Source organism: Kogia breviceps, chromosome 3 (assembly GCF_026419965.1).
Source record: "Kogia breviceps isolate mKogBre1 chromosome 3, mKogBre1 haplotype 1, whole genome shotgun sequence".
NCBI classification, from domain to species: domain Eukaryota; kingdom Metazoa; phylum Chordata; class Mammalia; order Artiodactyla; family Physeteridae; genus Kogia; species Kogia breviceps.
In genome coordinates, this window is record NC_081312.1 from 170,800,979 (window position 1) to 170,821,037 (window position 20,059).

The window sequence follows — 20,059 nt, forward strand, 5'->3', positions numbered from 1 at the left end:
TTTAAAATATGATTTTAGACTTGCCTTGATACTTTCCTACCACATACTCTGAAACCAAATCTTATCCTTTCTAGGTTGGTCATGGGTCATTTCCCTCTGGAAACTTTTATAAAATCACACTGTAATCTGTTAAACCAAGGGTATTTTAATTTGTATCATATGGGAAAGCACCTGTGAAATCCTTGCCTAAATTTCTAATCTTTCATAATTTAAACTTAATTTGTCTCTCTCCTTTTTTCCTTTTTTTTTGGGTGGGGGCAGTTTAAAATATCAGCAAAGCTGAACAGAAATAAATGCATTTGGTAATTGAAAACAATTAAGCTGTATACTCATCATTTTTTTGCAAAAAATTCTCCAAATTAAAATTAAACCTAGGGCTTCCCTGGTGGCACGGTGGTTAAGAATCCGCCTGCCAATGCAGGGGACACGGGTTTGATCCCTGGTCCGGGAAGATCCCACATGCCACGGAGCAACTAAGCCTGTGCGCCACAACTACTGAACCTGTGCTCTAGAGCCCACGAGCCACAACTACTGAGCCCGCGTGCTGTAACCACTGAAGCCTGCACGCCTAGAGCCCGTGCTCCGCAACGAGAGAAGCCACCGCAATGAGAAGCCCGCGCGCCACAAGGAAGAGTAGCCCCTGCTCGCCGCAACCAGAGAAAAGCCTGCGCACAGCAACGAAGACCCAACACAGCCAAAAATAAAAATAAATAAATATTTTAGAAAATCAAACCTATCCAGTTGTGCTCCATTTTCTGTTTTTATCCTCAATTCACCTTTAAGATATCTCTGGCAACTTAAGCCCAGTGGTTCAAAAATAAAACATATGTGAGAGAGAAGACAGATGTTAGCAATTAGTGAATTTAGACGAAGGGTCTATTGAGTGCATGTAGTCAATTTTCTGTAGGTTGGACATTTTTCCCAAAAATTTGAGGAAAAGGAAGTTGCATGTAATCCAAATTCTTTGCATTTTCTTTAAAACAGCAAAGTCAATTCATTCTTACCATTGCAGCTCAGGAAGTAAAAGTGTTTCACAGTCTCAAGGTCTTGATTTAAGAAATATTTGGCCAAAAACTCAGGTACCATTTCATCCGCAGCCCCTGTTTGTTTATTGTCTCCCTGTCCACATTCTGACTCCAACAGTGGATGTGGATGTTGGTATCTGTCAGGGTTGGGCCATGTTGTCATTTTCCTGTTGCCCTTAGGTTGTTACCTTGGTAACCCCGAGCTGTCCAGGATAGCCCAGCCTCGTGTTTGGGGCCCTGGAGTCAGGAACCTAGTCAGCTGTTGTGAGTTTGTAAAGATGCCTGGTGACTGTTGGGTGACTGCTGGGTGTGCTCAGGAGACCTTCTCAGCTCTGCAGGCTGCCTCCAGACCTGGCTCAGCAGTAGCTGACTGCTGAAAGACAAGGGGGGTGACTGTGGGTGCTCTCCTCCTTCCCTGCCTGTAGGCTCTCTTTGCATTTCAGCTTGTGGTGCTGAGAATGTGTGTTTGCTCCCTTTACAGGTCACCTGCCCCGCCCTCCAGGAGCTCGCCTTTGAGTCTGGTAGATTTACATGAGGATTGATAGCTGTGTGACAAAGGATGGGTTCCTTAACCACTCTGAGCTGCAATTCTCTATTTGTAGAACAGGAGCAGCACGGATATAGGGCCTGGCTCATTCGTGAGGATGTTTAATATTATCACCCCTGTCAATAAATATTTTCCCTCTGCTTACCCGTCTTTATCCTCTGAGGTAATTATATAAAGTTCTTTTCAGTGTTTAACTAAAATATCTATAAGATAAAATAAAGTGCTTTGTTCAAAATGTATGCACTTAACAGGTATATAATTATTAAACACTGAAAAGCAATGTTATGCTCAAGGCCACTGCTTTTAGTTGTTTTGCAGAAGGGGAGAAGTGGGGTGAAGTACAGCCTGTGCTTTGCACCCCAAGCCAGATTCTCCAAGGGGACCCCTTCCTCTAGTCTCACTTAGGCGCCATAGAGGTGCCAGATGCACTTTGGTGTCTAGTCCCTTTAAAACTGGCCTTTCAGGAAATTCAGGTTCCAGTTTAGATAAAAATTGTCCTTTGCTGTCAGCGTGGTGGTGGTCATTGTTAGAGAGTCATTGCTTGATGGTACACATGGTTCCCAACTTAGGATGGTTCAGTACGCATTCATAAGAAACCTTACTTCGAATTTTGAGTTTGGATCTAGTCATGGATGTTTGCATCCATTCTCTCCTCTCTCGTGTTGCTGGGCGGTGGCAGTGAGTCGCAGTTTGCAGTCGGCACGTGATCTGGAAGGTAAACAACCAGTACACCGACCACCATTCTGTTCTTCTCTTTTGGTACAGTGTTCAATAAATTACGTGAGATATCCAGTACTTTATTATAAAGTAGGCATCGTGTTAGACAATTTTTCCCAACTGGAGGCTAACGTAAGTGTTCTGAGCACATTTAAGGCAGGCTCGGCTAAGCTGTGCTGTAGGTTCGGAGCACTGGATGCATTTTGGGCTTATGATATTTTTGACTTACCATGAGTTTATTGGGACAAACCCCATCATAGGAGATCTGTAATTGATTTGTTAGTTGGTTCAAAGAATAGTTAAACATCTGTTACATGAATGGCCTTCCTAGGATATAAAATAAAACTAAGCAATAATCTGGCCAAGTATGAGTAAGTGTCAGACAGAATGTTGGTACTTTATATTATTGATATTTTTAATTCATCTTCTAAGAATTCTTTCCTTTCCTTCTCATCTTCCCCAGAACCACCTGAGTAATTATAGCCGGCTTCTGCCTGATGGTCCCGTGTCTTCCCAGCTCTGTTAAGTGGCATCATGTTGGTAGTTTCCAGTCTGCCACAGGGCGAGTGTTTGTATCACAGGTGTTGGCGAACATTACAAATCAGATCTTTTTTCCCTTAAAAAAGTTTTTTTTTCCCTTTGGCGAGCCAGCTCTTAGACAGTTACCAGCGCACTCCTGCGTGTATCACATCTTCAGGGCACTTCCTAGAAATGACTGGTTATCCTTCCCAAGTCTCCGCTTTGACAGCCCCGTCATTGCCTTGGGTTTTGTCTCTAACCTGATGAGGCTTCTCTTTACGCCAAACAAGTTTTTGCGGGCCAGAGTCTGTCCCCACCTTCCCCACTGGAGCCCCCAGAAGAGCTGGGCTGAGGATTGTTCAGGTCCACCTCCAGAGTGCTTTCTTAGTGACATTGCTCTGATGGAAACCCCAGGACTGACCTGAGGATGTGATGTCAGACTGATGCTTTCACACTTGCTAGTCCTATCAGAGAAGCAAGGCAGGGCCCGAGCGCTCTTTGGGGTGTCACAGAGTGTGAAGTCTTGAGAAGACCCCTGCTCCTTAGCTGAGTGCAGGACAATATGTGTGTTTCTATTTTTTAAATGACATTTGTATCTTGATGGTATCTCTTGAGACTGTCAGAAGTGAGGTCTGTAACTGCAGGTCTCTTTGACCTCATCAAATGTTTGACTCAACTCACTAGTAATAATGTCTGTTTAGTGATTCTTTTAAGAAGTTGGAATTTTATTAATATCTCACTGCTACCCTCAAGAGTATATATAGGCACAAAACCCCCCTGCAGTTCCATTTTACAAAGAATTCTCATACGTGGAGGTGATTTTTGAAATGATAGAGAATAGAGACAGAAGATGGGTTTCACGTTTAATACCCAAGGGAGAAAAGCCACCCGCAGACACACGTCCAGGAAGCCAGCAACCAAGGCTTCACAGAGAGAGAAGAATCCACGTGAAAGGGCTGTGAGACTTATTTTAAGAAATTGCCTAATGACAGATTCAGGGTTTTGAATAGGAAATAGTATTTGGTATTCAAGATTTCTCAAATAAAGGAAGAAAGGTAGCTCTGGCGCTTGAAAAGCTAATCTGAATCACAAAGGCTGAGCTGACTTTACAGGAAAAGTGTGGAAGACTTCTGAATGTGCTTCCCTTGTACTGTCTTTATCTGAAGATACTACAAGTTGTTCACCCTCGTGAAATTAGCCCACGCTCTGGGTCGTGATGCTAAAGATAGCTGTTGAGCTTTTTAAAAATACATGGACTGGGCTTCCCTGGTGGCGCGGTGGTTGAGAGTCCGCCTGCCGATGCAGGGGACGCGGGTTCGTGCCCCAAGATCCCACATGCCGCGGAGCGGCTGGGCCCGTGAGCCATGGCCGCTGAGCCTGCGCGTCCGGAGTCTGTGCTCCGCAGCGGGAGAGGCCACAACGATGAGAGGCCCGCGTACTGCAAAAAAAATAAATAAATAAAAATAAATAAATAAAATACATGGACTGTCTAATATCTGGGTCGTGATGCTAAAGATAGCTGTTGAGCTTTTTAAAAATACATGGACTGTCTAATATCTTAAAATGTATTTCAGTTTGTTATTAGTTACAAAGTCTATTTTCTACCAAATTGTAGTACTTGCCCGGTAAAACTTTTTAAGAGAGGAAATTCCTACCACTTATCAGTCCAATTCAACCTGTCTATTATCTGGAGAACAAGTAAGCAGGCAACTTGATCCTCTTTTATCTGAACATTCAGGAGTAAATATTTCAAGAGTCAGACAGTTTCTATCCCCATAAATGACCTAAATAAATATTTCAGAACTTTTACTTTTGTAACTGAAAGTAACCAGTGTCTGTTATGTTTTCTTTTTGTCCCGGATATCACTGCTGCGATCATTTTATACTAAATATTGTAATGAGTCTCTTACTCTGAAAGCATCTCTTTCTGGTAAATACTGATAAGACAGTCTTTCACATAAAATGAGCTCAAGTTTTTTTAGTCCATTTGCAAATCACAAATTCCAGATTTAATTATATCCCAAGGGAACAACCTGAGGAAACCAAACAAACTGACATAATTGGATCAAATTGTATAATCAAAAGCAAATAATATGGTTATTAAACCTAATGAAATGACTTCCCAGCAATTAATTCATTTCCCTGACTCCAGAAATTTTAGTAACAAGTAAGTGTGTTGAAAGAGATACTCTGAACAATCACCCTTCCTAAACAGTTCTTTTCTCCAAGACTGTTTTTGGTTGAAATATTTCTGAAAGTTACACATTAGATGGGATAGTTGTTATCTTCTGGGACATGAGTAAAAGGAGAGGTGGCAGGAGGTGACATCTGGGTCCTTATTAAACCCAGGAAGAAATCAGTGAAAGGGGCAAATGCTTTTGTAAAGTAATGATCTCTTGTATTACCACCTCCATTTTACATAAAGTGAAAACAAACTGTAATTGGTAATAGCTATATGACATCTAAAGGATTACTATCACTAGTTTATAAAGATTTTGTTGAAATTCATAGAAAAAAATAGGCTTCTGATAAATAGATGAGTGAGATGAGTAGATAAATCAACCACATATTTTACTTATGTAGTAGGCAGTGTTCCAAGCATTTTATGTTAATTAACTCATTTGATCCTCATAGAAACTCAGTAGATAGTATTATTCTTCCCAGTTTATAAATGAGTTAACTAAGGCAGAGAAGTTACATAATTTGTCAAAATCATTCTGCATGGAGATTGTTTTTAACCACCAGGCTAAAGTGCCATGTTTTTAACCACCAGGCTAAAGTGCCATGCCAAACATAACACATGTTTATTGGTTTAAATTAGTGTACTTGTTTAATGTCTTAATTTTTGTTTAGCATTTGTATCAGATCCCAGGCATTAAGGGCAATGCAGCAATACACAGCTAATTAGCTTTATTAATGTTAACCTCTATGTTTATTATAAACTTTTGAACCAACCATGATTTTAAATTGAGCATTCAGACTAATCATCGTTGCCATGTACCTTGTGTCAAAATATAATAGGTTTTGTTCTGTTTGAGATAATACAATCTCTTGATCCCCAGAAAATCTACCAACTAGCTTTTACTTCATTGAATTTAACTAGAAAATTGAGTGAAAACGAGATTTTTCTTTTTTTTTTTTTTTTTTTTAAAACTGCTTACTTATCGAAGCCATTTACTGGTTTCAAGTAAGTTAATGACTGCATTTCATTTGTGAAGTTATAAGATTGCATTGGAAAATAATAAACCAGTGCAAACTCTAATAGATGTTTAGAGTGGATTTTGTTAGAGGACCCATGTGTTGCTCTTTACTTGCTTATTAACAATTTAAAATAATGAGGTGTAGAAGTTTGGGGACTACAAAATTGTTTTTTAATAAGCCCTTCAGAATTAATAATGGTAAACTACATATTTATCATCAGGGAAAAAGGGTAAAATATATACATCTTGGTCCCCGTTGGAAGCCGTGTGAGGTTTTTGTGGGCTGTGCACAGAGCCCAGTGGTGAACTTGCCTAGCTGTGACTCTTCTTCACTCTTTATTCTTTCTTTAATTTTTAATTGAAATTTCTTCTAATTTTTTGATATGGCATCTTATCAGTCTTTTGCTCTTCTTCTCCATTCAGACACTACACCAAATCATTGATTTTTAAAAAAAACTCTCTGCTTGATTTCTAGGACTGATTCAATATGATATACATCAATATCAATGACTAGTTCCGTCTTTTTACTTCCCTATAATGTTCTGTTTTCTTTCTAGATCCTTGATTCTTTGAAAAGTCACTTTTCAGACAAATTATAAAGCAGCGATATTATGTAATAAAAAGTACTTTATGAAAGTTTTGTAGGGTTTTATTAAAAAATAAAAATAACCTTTCTTTATTTCTAAAAGGTTTTATGCTCATTGTAAAAATAATGTTACAGAGAAACAGTAAAAATCACTGTTACCCAGATGTAACAGCTGGTAAGAAGATTTCCTGATGTTCATTATTTAGGTTTCTCCTAAAATGAAAATTCACACACACAAATATTTTAATAGTAATTCTCACTCTATGAAAGTACATTTATTATATGTTCAGAGTTTAATATTTTTTACAACATAAATTTTATTTTCATTTCTCACAGGCCCTAGCCCTGACTAACCAGTCAGCTAGGGTCACATGAGTACTGAATAGTTCTGGGTTACTCTTCCCTGAGTGAAATAGAGTGAAAAAACATGGTGAAACTGAAGAACCACAGGCCATGAAGCTGTTTTCAAAATCCCAGGGCTGCTGCTGCAGAGAAATCTGAAATCTTTTCTAGACCTAATTTCTTCATAATAAGAATTCCTACCTTGTTGTGGGGATTAAGTGAAAGACTGTGTACGCAGTTTGTGGTGCGTTATAGATGTTTAGTAAAATTGGTTCTTTTTCTTTTTCCTAAAAATTTTGTTTTAATATGTAAGGTACTTTGCATGTAGTGATAGCCATGAGTCAATCCCAGCAAGTTTATGAGCTAGAGAAAGTCGTATTTCTTTATTTGGATTAAGAAAGTGGGGCTCGGTGAGATGAGTAATACATGGCAGAGGCAGGCCTCATACCCCGGTTGGTTGTTCATTACACCCGTTCACGTACTGGGTGGATCCAGTACATTTCTATATATAATCTCATGTAGAGCATTCAGTAAACCTTATTAAAGAATGCTTTTCGAGGCTTCCCTGGTGGTGCAGTGGTTAAGAATCCACCTGCCAACACAGGAGACACGGGTTCGAGCCCTGGTCCAGGAAGATACCACGTGCCGGGGAACAACTAAGCCTCGTGCCACAACTACTGAGCCTGCGCTCTAGAGCCCGTGCGCCACAACTACGGAGCCTGCGCTCTAGAGCCTGTGCTCGGCAACAAGAGAAGCCACTGCAATGAGAAACCTGCGCACCGCAATGAAGAGTAGCCCCTGCGCGCAGCAACGAGGACGCAACACAGCCAAAAATAAGAGAATAAATAAATAAATAAATTTATGTTTTTTAAAAAAAGAATGCTTTGAGTGTCAACAACACAGCTCTGTTATCCAAGCTATGTTGTGCTCAGAGAGCTGGGAGCTTGTCACATGGTTACATGGCTCAGTTATATTTGGAAAAAAGACTTGCACAAAATGCATTTTAAAAATCCCATATACTTTGTTTTTTGGAATATGTTTAAGGGTTGTGTTGTTAAGGATTAAACTGAGGTTGTATTGAGGACTAAAGAAGTGGGTTCTTTAGTAATTGGCACATCAGAGTCCTTGGTGTATACTAGCAATTATCATTTTATTGTTAATTAAAATTTGTGAAGTTTAAAAGTTGTGTCTTGCCTTTTTAAGAAGTGATTTATACTTATCTGTAGCAAGAAATATTTGTTTAGATCTTTTCTTAATGATCTAAATAAAAGTTTAAGTAATTACTTTAGTTTCTCCATTAACAAATCAATGGTTAATTCGGAAATCATCTTTAAGCCAAGGAGAAATCGATTTTTTGAAAGAAAATAGTTATAAGTGGTTTTTTAAAAAATAGATCTGAATAAGTATTGTTTACTTACCCATGTATTACTTATTTCACCCCAAAGGTAAAGCATTTTAAAATTTCACCTCAGTAAGGTTTAAAACGTTATTGTTAGGCAAGATTGGTCAGATGACAAAATCAGTACATTTCAACAATCCATACGTCAGAGTATTTTTTCAGTAATGTTCAAAAGAAAACCAATGGGTATTAGTCTCATAAGGAAGCCACACCTGAACCAGATTGATTAGGCTGATTAAAATCATGTCATGATTAAAATCAGTGTAGCTAATGGGTACATTTGGCCATTGGTGTGTGGTAGGGAAACTGAGCAGTGTATAGGCACTTCCTGCAAAACGAATGGCCTCCATATGGTTGAAGTGGTGATAGTGGTCAAGTCTTTGGGATAAAACTCTAATAATCTATGAGAAGCAGGCTTACGTTTTGGAACTAAATGTCAAGATTCCACTGTGCATGTAACAGGTGCAATGAGACGAACTATTGGCTGTTCTCTGTGGTTAGATTAGCTTCATCAGTCAGCATCATCTGCTCTTCTTCTCAAAGACTCTTCTCTTGCCTTGGGTCGTGTGGAGTCCTGTTGTGTATGTTTCAAGACAGGAAATGTTTCATTTCTGTGGTAAATGCAAATTTCATGGACTGCGTTCTGGGCTATGTTTGCCATTCCATTTGATCAGTGTTAGCTTGAGATGAGGATGTTAGGTATCCGGTCTAGGGCATGCAACTCACATATAACATTCAATATCACAGGTACTGAATACTCCTTCATTTAATCCAAAATTATTTGGTGTTGAGCTCTGGGTTCTGTGGAGCAAGTTTATATTGTAATGCACTGCACTGCCTTTAAAGGTATAACAGCTATTAATTTCCCTCTAAAACATAATACAAGAAGATAGTTTTATTCTAAAAAGTCTTGTTTATTATCTCGTCTATTCTTAAGAGTATTTGAATTCTTGTTTTTATATAAATGTTTTTACTCTAGTAGAATATAATGATCTTTAAGTAAAATTATATTACACACTTCCTGATTTTATTTCTTCAGAAGTTTGCTATAGATTTATCGTTTTCAGTTGTGAAATTCCCCTGCCCCCCAAATGTTTTCAGTTGTTTTCCACATCTGATGGGAAATTATTTTTCCCTGGCGATTTGGCCAATTAATCAAGTAGTGGAAACCTTAACACAAGAGCCTTCTGGAATCCAATTTGTGATACTTAGAGGACTTGGAAACAGATTCCCCTTGGAATTTATTTTCCACCATATGTGATTCCCCCCCAAAAGTGGTTTAATTCATCCTGTCAACATTCAAATAAATATTTTCTCTGGGATGCTATGGTTCACTAATAGTTAATGTCTCACATTGAATTCAGAAAATTTTGCAATTCTAAAATTCTAAAAAGGTGACAAAGATCATTTGGTTGAGCATTTGTGTAGCAATATAACTGAACCGGTCAAATTATTTTACTCTAAAAAATAATAATAAAAACACTTGAGGAAGAATATTGTAAATCTGTTTCCCAGGGTATCATCAGAACTTTCGTTTCTTTTCTTGCTTCTTAAACATAAAAATCAAGGTCAGGTATGCAGGAAATTTACGTACACAAGTATAACCTAAGTTTTTGAAAAACGTTTTAAAATGATTAAATTATTCCTTAAAATTGTAGGCTTTTCTTTAAAGTAGTAACTATTCAAACTATTTAGATCCTTGGAACCCAAGAGTTTGAATGTTGACATGCAGGTGATTGCTTTCCGGATGAAGTTTTATTATGTTCCCTAAGGCAGACAGTGTGCTTTTGCTTTCCTTGTTTGGTAAACAAACCAGTTGCAAAGCTTGTCCTCTTAATTCTTTATATGAGTGATGGAGGCAGGATTCAGATTTTAAGTGTTCTAATTACAGATCCTGTACTATTTTGCAATGGCATCCACTTTAGTATTTGGATATCATTTTTAAAAATCTGTGACTGTAGAGAAGATATATAGTGCTCAGTGGGAAAAAATACAACTAGATAATTTTTGAAATTAAAAAAGATAATTAGAGGCTTAGCCAAATTTGGTTTTCTTAAAGACATAGTTCATGTGAGTGCTTGTGATTTCAGAATATATCATCCATTGGTCCTTCAAGAACTTTTTCAATTGAAGGTGACTCTTTATATTGTTAATATTATGGAAGAGAGTAGGATTATTAATTTTTATGAGAAGCAGAGAACAAATAGGTTCACATAAAGCTTTTACTGCCATTTGTCTAATACGAGTTTCTAACCTGATCTAAAACTCACTCTTCTCACCCAAGCTTATCAAATACTCATTTTTCTCTCACTTTTTTCTCTTCCTTGACTACTTGTCTCCTCCATCTTAAAAAAAAATTGCTTAGATCAATATTTTACGGTAGATCAAAGGTTAACAAAATCTTTTCCCCCTCTGTGTGAGAATGTAAACTTCGGTGGGTTCTTCTTGGCTCCCTTTTTCTGGAAACCTGTTAGTTTCTGTAAACAATCTTTGTATGGTAATTAAATTATTTTGATTGGTAATTTGCATCTAGACTTGAAAAACTGTAACTAGCTGACAAACAGGCTGTCCCTATGGCAGTGTCATGAGACATACTGGCTTCTCTGAGACAGGAGGCTCCCAAGCCAGGGTAGCGCTTCGCATCCAGCCCATGTGAGTCTCTTCCCCCGCACCTGAGCTGTCATCTGGGGGACACACAGGAAGAGACCCTAGACATCTTCAAGGATGGCTCCTGCCAAGGACAAAAGCGGGACACTGCCTTGCTGGCAAGTTGGGTTTCCTGCCTTTTATCCTTTGCAGTAAATCTGATGCCACGTGGCATTTGGGGGTCTTGAGAGTCTGGCTGTTCAGGTGGATCTAAAGAGCCGCTCTTGGTGGGCATTTCAAATATGTAGTCAGAATAAAATTACATATATCATGCTGGAAGGCGTTTAATGAAAAAACTAGCAGTCTCTGTGTTCTCCTCCTCTGTGTTCCCCCAGCCCCTTTCCCCAGAGGCAGCAACTCCCAATTTATGCAGACGTTGGTTCTGCTATTTACTTCCATGTTTCTGAATAAAATATTTATGTTGCTCTTTCCTGGTTACCAGTTATTGACATCTGTTGACTTGCCATTTATGGAAGATGGGGTTTTTCCTTTTATGCCACTTTCCCTTTCTTCATCCCATCCTCTCAGTATTGTTACATGAAAAGTCCAAGTGAAATCAATAGCCAGTGTCACATTATATGGTGATGTAAGAACTGCTCACTGCATAACCAAGTTAGGTACTCTGATTACATGTCCTTTCCTATACATTTTCCTTTGTTGTGCTTGGAGCTAATTGCTTTGACTTTTAAAAAATTTGTTTTGTTTTCTCTATACGTATCTTTAATTCCCCTCCCCCCATACTCTATCAGGTCTGTCAAAATGTTTCCCAAATGTTCAAAAATATTGAACTATTATTATTATTTCTTTCTCATTGAGATTGACTTTCCAGACCTCTCCAGCCTGCTGCTCTAATCTGCACTTGTTTTTGCGTCTCTGGACTGTCACCATATTCTGGGACTTTCCTTGGGTTTTGTCCATTGTTTTATTGAATTTTCTGGATTTTGCTGGAGCACATCCAAAAATAGCTTTATTATGGAAGGGTCCATGGGAAGTAAAGACTTTGCATGTCTGAGAGTTTTTTTGAATTTTCACACTTGCTTTTTTTTTCTTGCCGTACGCGGGCCTCTCACTGTTGTGGCCTCTCCCGTTGCGGAGCACAGGCTCCGGACGCGCAGGCTCAGCGGCCACGGCTCACGGGCCCAGCCGCTCCGCGGCATGTGGGATCCTCCCAGACCGGGGCACGGACCCGTGTTCCCTGCATCGGCAGGCGGACTCTCAACCACTGCGCCACCAGGGAAGCCCAACCTTGCTTTTTTTTGTTTGGTTGGGCATATTGTTCCACGTTGAAAAATTAGTTTTTCCTTTTTTACTTTTATCTGGTACAATTTAATGTTAGCATTCAAAAGATATTGTTATCATAGAGCATTGTTAATGATATTCCCAGTTTTAGTACGCTAGCGATCATATAAATGCTACCACTTGGCAATGCTCAGATTAAACTGTGTTGTTGGGAGATAATTCTCCAAGCTTGCCTTTTTGTACATCTTGAGAATGAAGGCCTTTGTTCTGGATTCTTCTTTCAGCAATGTGCTGAAAGAAGCCTTGGAAGATAGGCATAGTGTCTCTCTCCAAAGCAGTGGGCAGACATGCTTACTGCCTATGTAAAAGGTTCGAGTTCCCTGGGCTCATGTTTCTTCTGTGTGGGCCCCTGAGAATTTTAGCTTAGGAATCAGTGCATAAGAGGATGATGCTCTGGCTAATGCTGTTGCTGTAATGGACTGTCCTTTGTCTCCGTCCCGGGAGTCTCGTGTCCTCTATGACATCCATGAAGCTATGGCAGGCTCACTATGAGCTTTCATGTAGGGTGAAATCATAGACCCTTCACGGTTCTTCACATCTATTTTATCTTTGAAAATTTCCTCAACTAACAACCCATGGTCTTTTCTTCTTCCCACCATTTACTGGATTGTATACAGCATTAGTTGTTTATATTTTTAAATATGTTTTCTCATTCCGGAGGCCTTTTACGATGAAAACACGTTGTATACAACAAAGTGCAACAAATGTTAGGTTTTTTGCAACTTTATAAAATGCAGATGATACAGTTTGTAATTAGCTGAGTAGGTAATATGTTTAATATTAAATTTTACTGCAAGGCACAAGGTATGTATGGACAAATATATACTCTCAAAATATTTTATAGCTGTGTAACATTACCCTAAAACAATTACTAAGGTATGTTTTATATGTCATATATTTATTGTTTATTTCTCTTTTCAATAACAGCTAACATTTATTGTCAGTTACCATGTGTCAGGTATTATGTTATGATTGTGATGTGGATTATCTTACTTATTCCTCTCAGTAGTCCTACAAAGAAGATGCTTTTATTGTTCCTAGTTTACAGAAGAAGGGATAGAGATACAAAAGGGGTATATAACTTTCCTAAGGATAAAATTGGCAGATGGCACACTTAGTGTTCACATCTCGGTTTGTTTAATTTTCTAATCTGAACTCTTAACCACTACACTCTGCTGTAAAAAGGAGAGAAGGTAAAGGACACAAAGTACATTGACTCACCTGAAAATTTTTTTAACACTATGTAGCTTAAATTGATACTCTAGACCTTCTATCTTGATTTGACATATATAATAACTGAGCTTCATTTACTATGGTTATGATGGAATTCAGTGTATAACTCCTACTAAAAGTGACTATGTTCAGCTGCAGCTTTAAAAAAGTACAAGACAACAAAATAAAACAATATAGGAGCTGATACTGTACACATCCAGACATTGTGGTTCCCACAGCAATTGCAGCTCAGCTTCAGGGCAGTGAAATTTGCAAAATAACTGAACACCGTATGCAGCTACATGAAAGAATATTCTGCATGCTCTCGGGGACCTGGTAATGGCCACTGTGGGAACAATGAATGTGTCAATTATCAGTTACTGTTTCATCACTGTAGTCTGGGGCGTTTCATTTATGTGGCCGTTTCACAGTGTCACACAGGTTGTTTCTGTTGGTTATACATCATGGTGGTGTTTCAGCGGTGTTTACATTATTAATGAATCCTGAAACAAAACGTCTTTAACCCATAAGACTGTTCGTATGTTTTCCATCTGATTTATATAAACACAATCACATTTCTCTCCTCCCTACCCCCACTCCCAATGGAAAAGCATAATTTGGGGAGTTCTTGTTTACATTAAGTGTGGCTCTTAGGCAGGTTCAAGGTGCTGGTTAACCTTCGAAATGTATTATGTGCTGGTGCTTAAAAGAGATAGGTGACTAAGAACTACATAGTCGAGCCTCTCAGAACACAGGGTCACCAGTCTTCAAGTAGCTTGACTTCATGCAGTGCCCTGCCATTGAGGATGCACGGAGCCTATCTAAACTCAGAGAAAAACTCGGTGCATTCAGCTTCTTATTTGGGCAGATTCTCAGAGGCAATGTCAGTTGGGCATTACCAACTGCCCTGCCTTGCCTTCAAACTGCTTCAGTAATTTGAAATATTGTTTGATGCTGTGTCTTGAACCTGTAACCTTTGCTTATCATTTTGTTGATTGATGTCTCTGTTGATGGTATATATATTTCTACTGTGAGTCTGTTAAATACATGATTAAAAATATACAGTTTTTTTCTCTACTGGTGCACTCTCATTAGGTGGTTTAAGTTAAGTTCACATATAAAGTCAGTGTTACCAAATTTATACAGTAGAAAGGGTAAACCTAACAAATCGTATGTGCACATAAATTCTGCACATTGTGGATCCAAGGTGAAACTCTCATGAGCCTCTTAGCCACTGTGTTTGGAGATTCTGAGTCTTTTCTGAATATTCTAATTTGGATAATAGGACCATTGATATCGTCAGGCATGATTATCCTTATTCAAACGATCCTGCAAAGCCAACGTCACTGTTAGTGAACTGCTTAGTGAAAAGACAGTGGCCAAGATTATAAAGTAAGGCATATTCTTGGGTGACGTTTCATTTACTTTTATGAACCATCACATTTATTCCACATGCACCTTTTGAAGCACCAGCATGTTTACCCAATTTCTACAGCATGTTGGAATATAAGTTTTACAAACTATTACCTTTCTAAAAGGAAGAATACAGTGGTGGTTGTCGAGGTTGTTATCTTACTCTTTGTGCCTTTCCCGGCACTGGGTCCTTTGTAACGGAAGTAAACAGAAGTGGTTCTTCATGGCTAAGATCTTAATGCCTTTACCTCTAAATGATCAGTTGATTGGCTTAGGGTAACTTTATGTGAGATTTCACAGGATGAAGTATCTAAGTCTAGGATTGTGCTTACCTGATGTTCATTTTGACAAGGTGTGTTAATAGGAACTGGGGAACTGACAATAGGACTGAGGGTTTTGCTAGTTGTTAAGGTTTATAATGATCTCAACTCTTTGGATTAGTATCAATGTTAACCAGGCATCCCCAGTGTAATGTACATTTATTTATTAGTTTATTATAACATTGTAGTGATATATAATTACTTCCTAAAACATACACCAAAAAGTGAAATAAAAATGATAAGAGGGTTAATATAACTTCTAATGTTTTCTTTCCTTATTGCAGTGGCATCTTGTTCGCCCCCTAGGATATACTAACTCAGGAGACTATTGCTTTAAGATGCAGCTTTTCACATGTACAAACCCATCTTATCATTAAAGGTCATCCTTGCTGGAGGAGAGATATTGTTAACATTATCATAATGCCCCTTAGACTCCAGCTTTATTCAGTTTCCTTTCATTCACTGCATAAGAATAAACCTGACTCAGAGTGTGCTTCTCTTTGTGTTGCGCCCTCTCTAGGATGAGGATGGCACAGAGGAAGACAGCAGCCGTGTTGAGCCCGTGGGGCATGCCGACACTGGTGTGGAGAACGTACCCAACTTTTCTCTGGAGTAAGTTACTGACAGTTTCAACTAACTCTGTAATATCCATGTAGCTTCACTGATAGCAGCAAGTATTCCGAAAGCATATGGCATGCGTTATGTTTGTGTTTAGGTAAAACATGCCTTGCATTGGTTTGTTTTCCAAAGAGCATCTTTCATCTATTGAGTTAATGATCTAATGTAAGAACTATAGCATGGAAATTCACATGTACCTGCTCTGAGTTTCATGCCTTGGCAAATACTATTAAATTATAATATAAAATAGTATTTGATTGAAAAAAGTCTGTTGTGTTCACAGCACTGTAACTGTTTTCAGATTGCTTTTGTATGTCAGTATTTTGGTCATTTGTTTGTTCTTCAACTTTGCTAAATTAAAAAAGAAATTGTGGACATAATTTATTTGAAAAACTAGTTGAATCATGTAAGCATGACTCATTTTAGTGTATATTTTTTTGATTTGAAGAAATAGAATCTCTCAAGATATTTGATAAAAAATTACAGGTTAGGGATCTTGAACATGATTTAAAGTGTAAAAAGTCAAAGAAAAACTTCCATATATTGTCACAACTTTACAACTATCTTAAATAATGGCAGGTTTGAATGGAAGATGTTCTCAAGACTTCTTCTAAGTTACCTTAGAGCAGGGAGGGCAGTCATTCTAAATTTTTTCTTTGATTTTGGGTAAAAGTTGGGGTCCAGATATTAGTAATTAAACTCGTAATTTTGTCTTTTCTTGGTCTTCCAAGGAAGGGCTATAAGAACTTTCTCAGTGAGATTAAACAGGCTTCGAATCAGATTATGTTTGGATATTCAGCAACCAGCACTCTCTAAGTATTTACACACTTAAGAAACACTTGCACTGTCACAGTTCTTTTGAGAAAGAATATAAAATAAAATAAATGTATTAAAATTACCATACTAGTTGGCAAACCATCTTAGTTGACAAACCAGTCATTAAATACATGTTCAAATGGTATTAACAGTATCTCAAATAGGATTTTAGGAAATTCTATGAAAATAGAAAAAAATTAAATATCCATTTAAATAGTATTACTTTAGTAAATATGTTGGCAATATGACAAAATTTCAATTTTGTCCTAATTAGTGTATGTGATTGAATCTATCCACTTAGAAATACAGTTGTAGCATTGGCATTTTCCATTGCATAAAAACTATGTTGTGATCTTGGTCAAGTCCGTTGGTAATCACTTATGGTTGTCCAGATTGCTTAAAACTAGATATGTAATTGAAATGGTATTTCCAAATATTGCTTGTTAGATCAGGACTGCTTAGGTTTCTGTGCAGTACTCACACCCACAGAAATACCTACAAAGGAAGTGGAATCTCATTGAAATGGTGTAGAAAATTTACATTCTCCAGATTATACCAATTGCATTAAACTTGGGCTTTTGATATTAATACTAAAGTACTGTAGTTACGTGGTAGAAGTAACTTCATGTTACTTCATATAAATAGCTTAAAGACTTTAGAGTTCAATTACAAACACCCTTGGGACAGTCATTTGATTTTTTACGGGTATCCCGTGGGGTTGCATTGCCTGCATATGCAGTGAGCTTACAGCAGGTAGGATGGCGACCTTCTGTGGAGCTCTGAGTTGGGAGGTAAGGGTGGCTGTATCCCATCTGGATTTTGCCACCTCCCGCCGGGGCAAAGCGTTGACCTTATTGGACTTTTGCGGGAGGGGATCAATGATGTGACATGTGTAGGAGCACTTCGTAAATTATAAAGTGCTGTGTAGCTGAAGCATCTCTATCCCATTAATCTTCGTAGTCCTTGAATAGATATTAGGATGGGAAACTTCCAGTGGAAGTCTAGAGATGTGATCACAAAATGTAGGCTTGGACTACACAGAAGAGTGGGGTCCGAAAGCAACGGTGCTGTGTCATTTTGAATGTAGTTAATCTCTGATGATTGCTCCCCCCTCCCCACCCCATGCCATCAGACTAGCGTGCAGGTATGTAGAGTTCAACGTGCCCTCATCACCACGCTTGTGTTCCAGAACATGTATGTATGTGCGTGTGTGCCTGGTGGGGCTTTTCGTTTTGTCCTCCTCTGTTGTTTATTGTGCGTCTGTGTCGTTGTGGTTTTGTGTTTGGTCTGGTTTCAGTTTCGGTTTGTGATGGTCCATGTTCATGCTCCCTCATTCATCATATTGTCTCACAGTGCTATGCTAAAGCTCGTACAAGTCCCCAACGACGGAGGGCCTCTGGGAATCCATGTAGTGCCTTTCAGTGCTCGAGGCGGCAGGTAACGTATCTTTGCAGGGTTTTAATTGAATCATAATGTGGAGGGTTTTGTCTTCATTTATGCTCGGGTATAGAGTGGTGTTGACTTAGCATATGCTTAACAGAAGGCTTTTCACTTGGGGGCCACTGCATTATAATCACAGAAAGCACTTAGGCTGATGAAGAAATCGGGCATCGAAATTATCCTAATAATTTTATTGTTCACCACATCCATGCAAATTGACGATAGCCTTTAGAGCCAGAACTCCAGCTGAACGTGCAAAGGTAAGGGAGAGCTTAAAGCAATTTTCTGGGGAAAAAAATGTATCCAATAAAAATTACCTAGGTAACATAGAAAATGAGTCATTTAAAATTTGCTTTTATGTTTATTTAGTTCTTAAATTTTATATGATTTTTATGATTAGGTTTGAGATTTTTTTTAAGTTAGACAAACCACAGATTTATTTTCTGCTGTGTGACTTGTGTCTCCTCTTCAATCTGCCCACTCAAGTATCAAAATTTTGTACTATTTGTTAGTATGACTTCATTACTTCATAGAACATATATCCTTAAAAACATCAAATGTTATATGAGTTTCTCTTATCCTGCTGCTTTCTTTTTGTGAAAGAATTAGTGTACGTTTGCTTTTATATGTATTCAAATACTATGAACTGAATTTGCAACTAATCAAGTGTTTGATGAGCCTCCCATCATCCACAAGTGAAATGCTGCCTCCTTCCGCATGGAGGAGGGGGCGGGCATTAGCCTTTGAAGTTTACTTCCATCCTCTCCGATTTACCCATCTAATTATTACCCATTGAAACATTTATGAACTATCTGGCTTCTTAATTTGAACTTCCTTCTTTTATTGTTATCATTTTGTCTATTTTTTAACTTCTTTTACACTGGGAGGAGAAAAGGGGGAGCCGGAAAGTCACCTTAGGTCAGTGACCAAGAACAGGAACATAGTTTCAACCCTTGTCAAGGAATTCCAAGCATCCAATATATTGTGAGAGATGGAGGAAGCATCAGTTACAAGCACGTGATTGAGTTTATCTACTTAATTGTTCAAAATAAGTATTTGAACAATTGTACTGCCTTCCCGGTATATGTTCCTGACGGTATCGAGTCCAGATTTCATGTCTTTGGCAAAGCACACGCTTTATGGAAGGTCTGGAAGCTGACACTGTGATTTATGTAGAGGCTTGAATGTGAGCGTTATATCTAACAAGATGTGAAATTCACCTTGAATCAGGGGTGGGGGGGTGTTAAATTCACAGAGTTATGACTGCTTTCACTTTCTTCCTTTTTTAAAAAAAACTGTGGAGAAGCATTGAAATGTCTTCAAAGGACTTTCAGTTAAATAAGCTTAGTTGTTTTCAAAATGGCCCTTGCCTTTATCTCCTTTAAAAATTATAATTTTAAGTGATCTCAGAAGTTAAACCCTTTTTCCATTTATTTCATGAGTAGAAAAATATGAGAAGAGGGTAAAATGCATGGATGATAGCCTCCGAATATTAGTGTGCCTTTAACTGCTTGTGGAATATAACTCATCACAAATGAGATTTAATTGTGTACGTACCAGCTTTAAACCAGTATTTCAATTACAAGCATGTTATTTTCTGTCATTTATTACACATTTCCTACCTCAGTGTGAAAGAATATTAGGATAAAATAGGTTAAAAAGCCTAAAGCAAAAGGAGTATAAGATAGAAAAAGAAATCTACCGCAGATTAATTCAGTGGAAGGCATTTCACAAAATCGACCACAGTTACCGGTTACCATGGCGTTTCGTTTCGATACACAGAACACATTCAAGGAGACGAGGATCCCTTTACAGAACTAGAAGGTGTTTTATAGCTGAGTCATTTTTAATCCCTGTTGATGTGGCAACTTAACGAAGTCTATCCTGTACAGCTTCCCTATACAAGGGACAAAGAGATTAAGAAAATGAGATTCTTTATAAATCCTTTTTTGGCATTACT

General features: G+C 38.2%; 1 protein-coding gene across 49 annotated transcripts in view; it reads left to right on the forward strand.

The window, feature by feature from the left end:
• Nucleotides 1–20,059, forward strand: part of PARD3 (par-3 family cell polarity regulator) — a 704,173-nt gene that overhangs the window by 335,919 nt on the left and 348,195 nt on the right. For 45 of the 49 annotated variants that reach the window (XM_067030326.1, XM_067030327.1, XM_067030360.1 and 42 more), the window contains 2 exons: nucleotides 15,746–15,837; nucleotides 18,013–18,096. In XM_067030326.1, the coding sequence (XP_066886427.1) occupies nucleotides 15,746–15,837; nucleotides 18,013–18,096 (176 nt within the window). The remainder of the gene's footprint in view (nucleotides 1–15,745; nucleotides 15,838–18,012; nucleotides 18,097–20,059) is intronic. The other 4 variants (XM_067030330.1, XM_067030325.1, XM_067030331.1 and 1 more) reach the window with 1 other exon arrangement.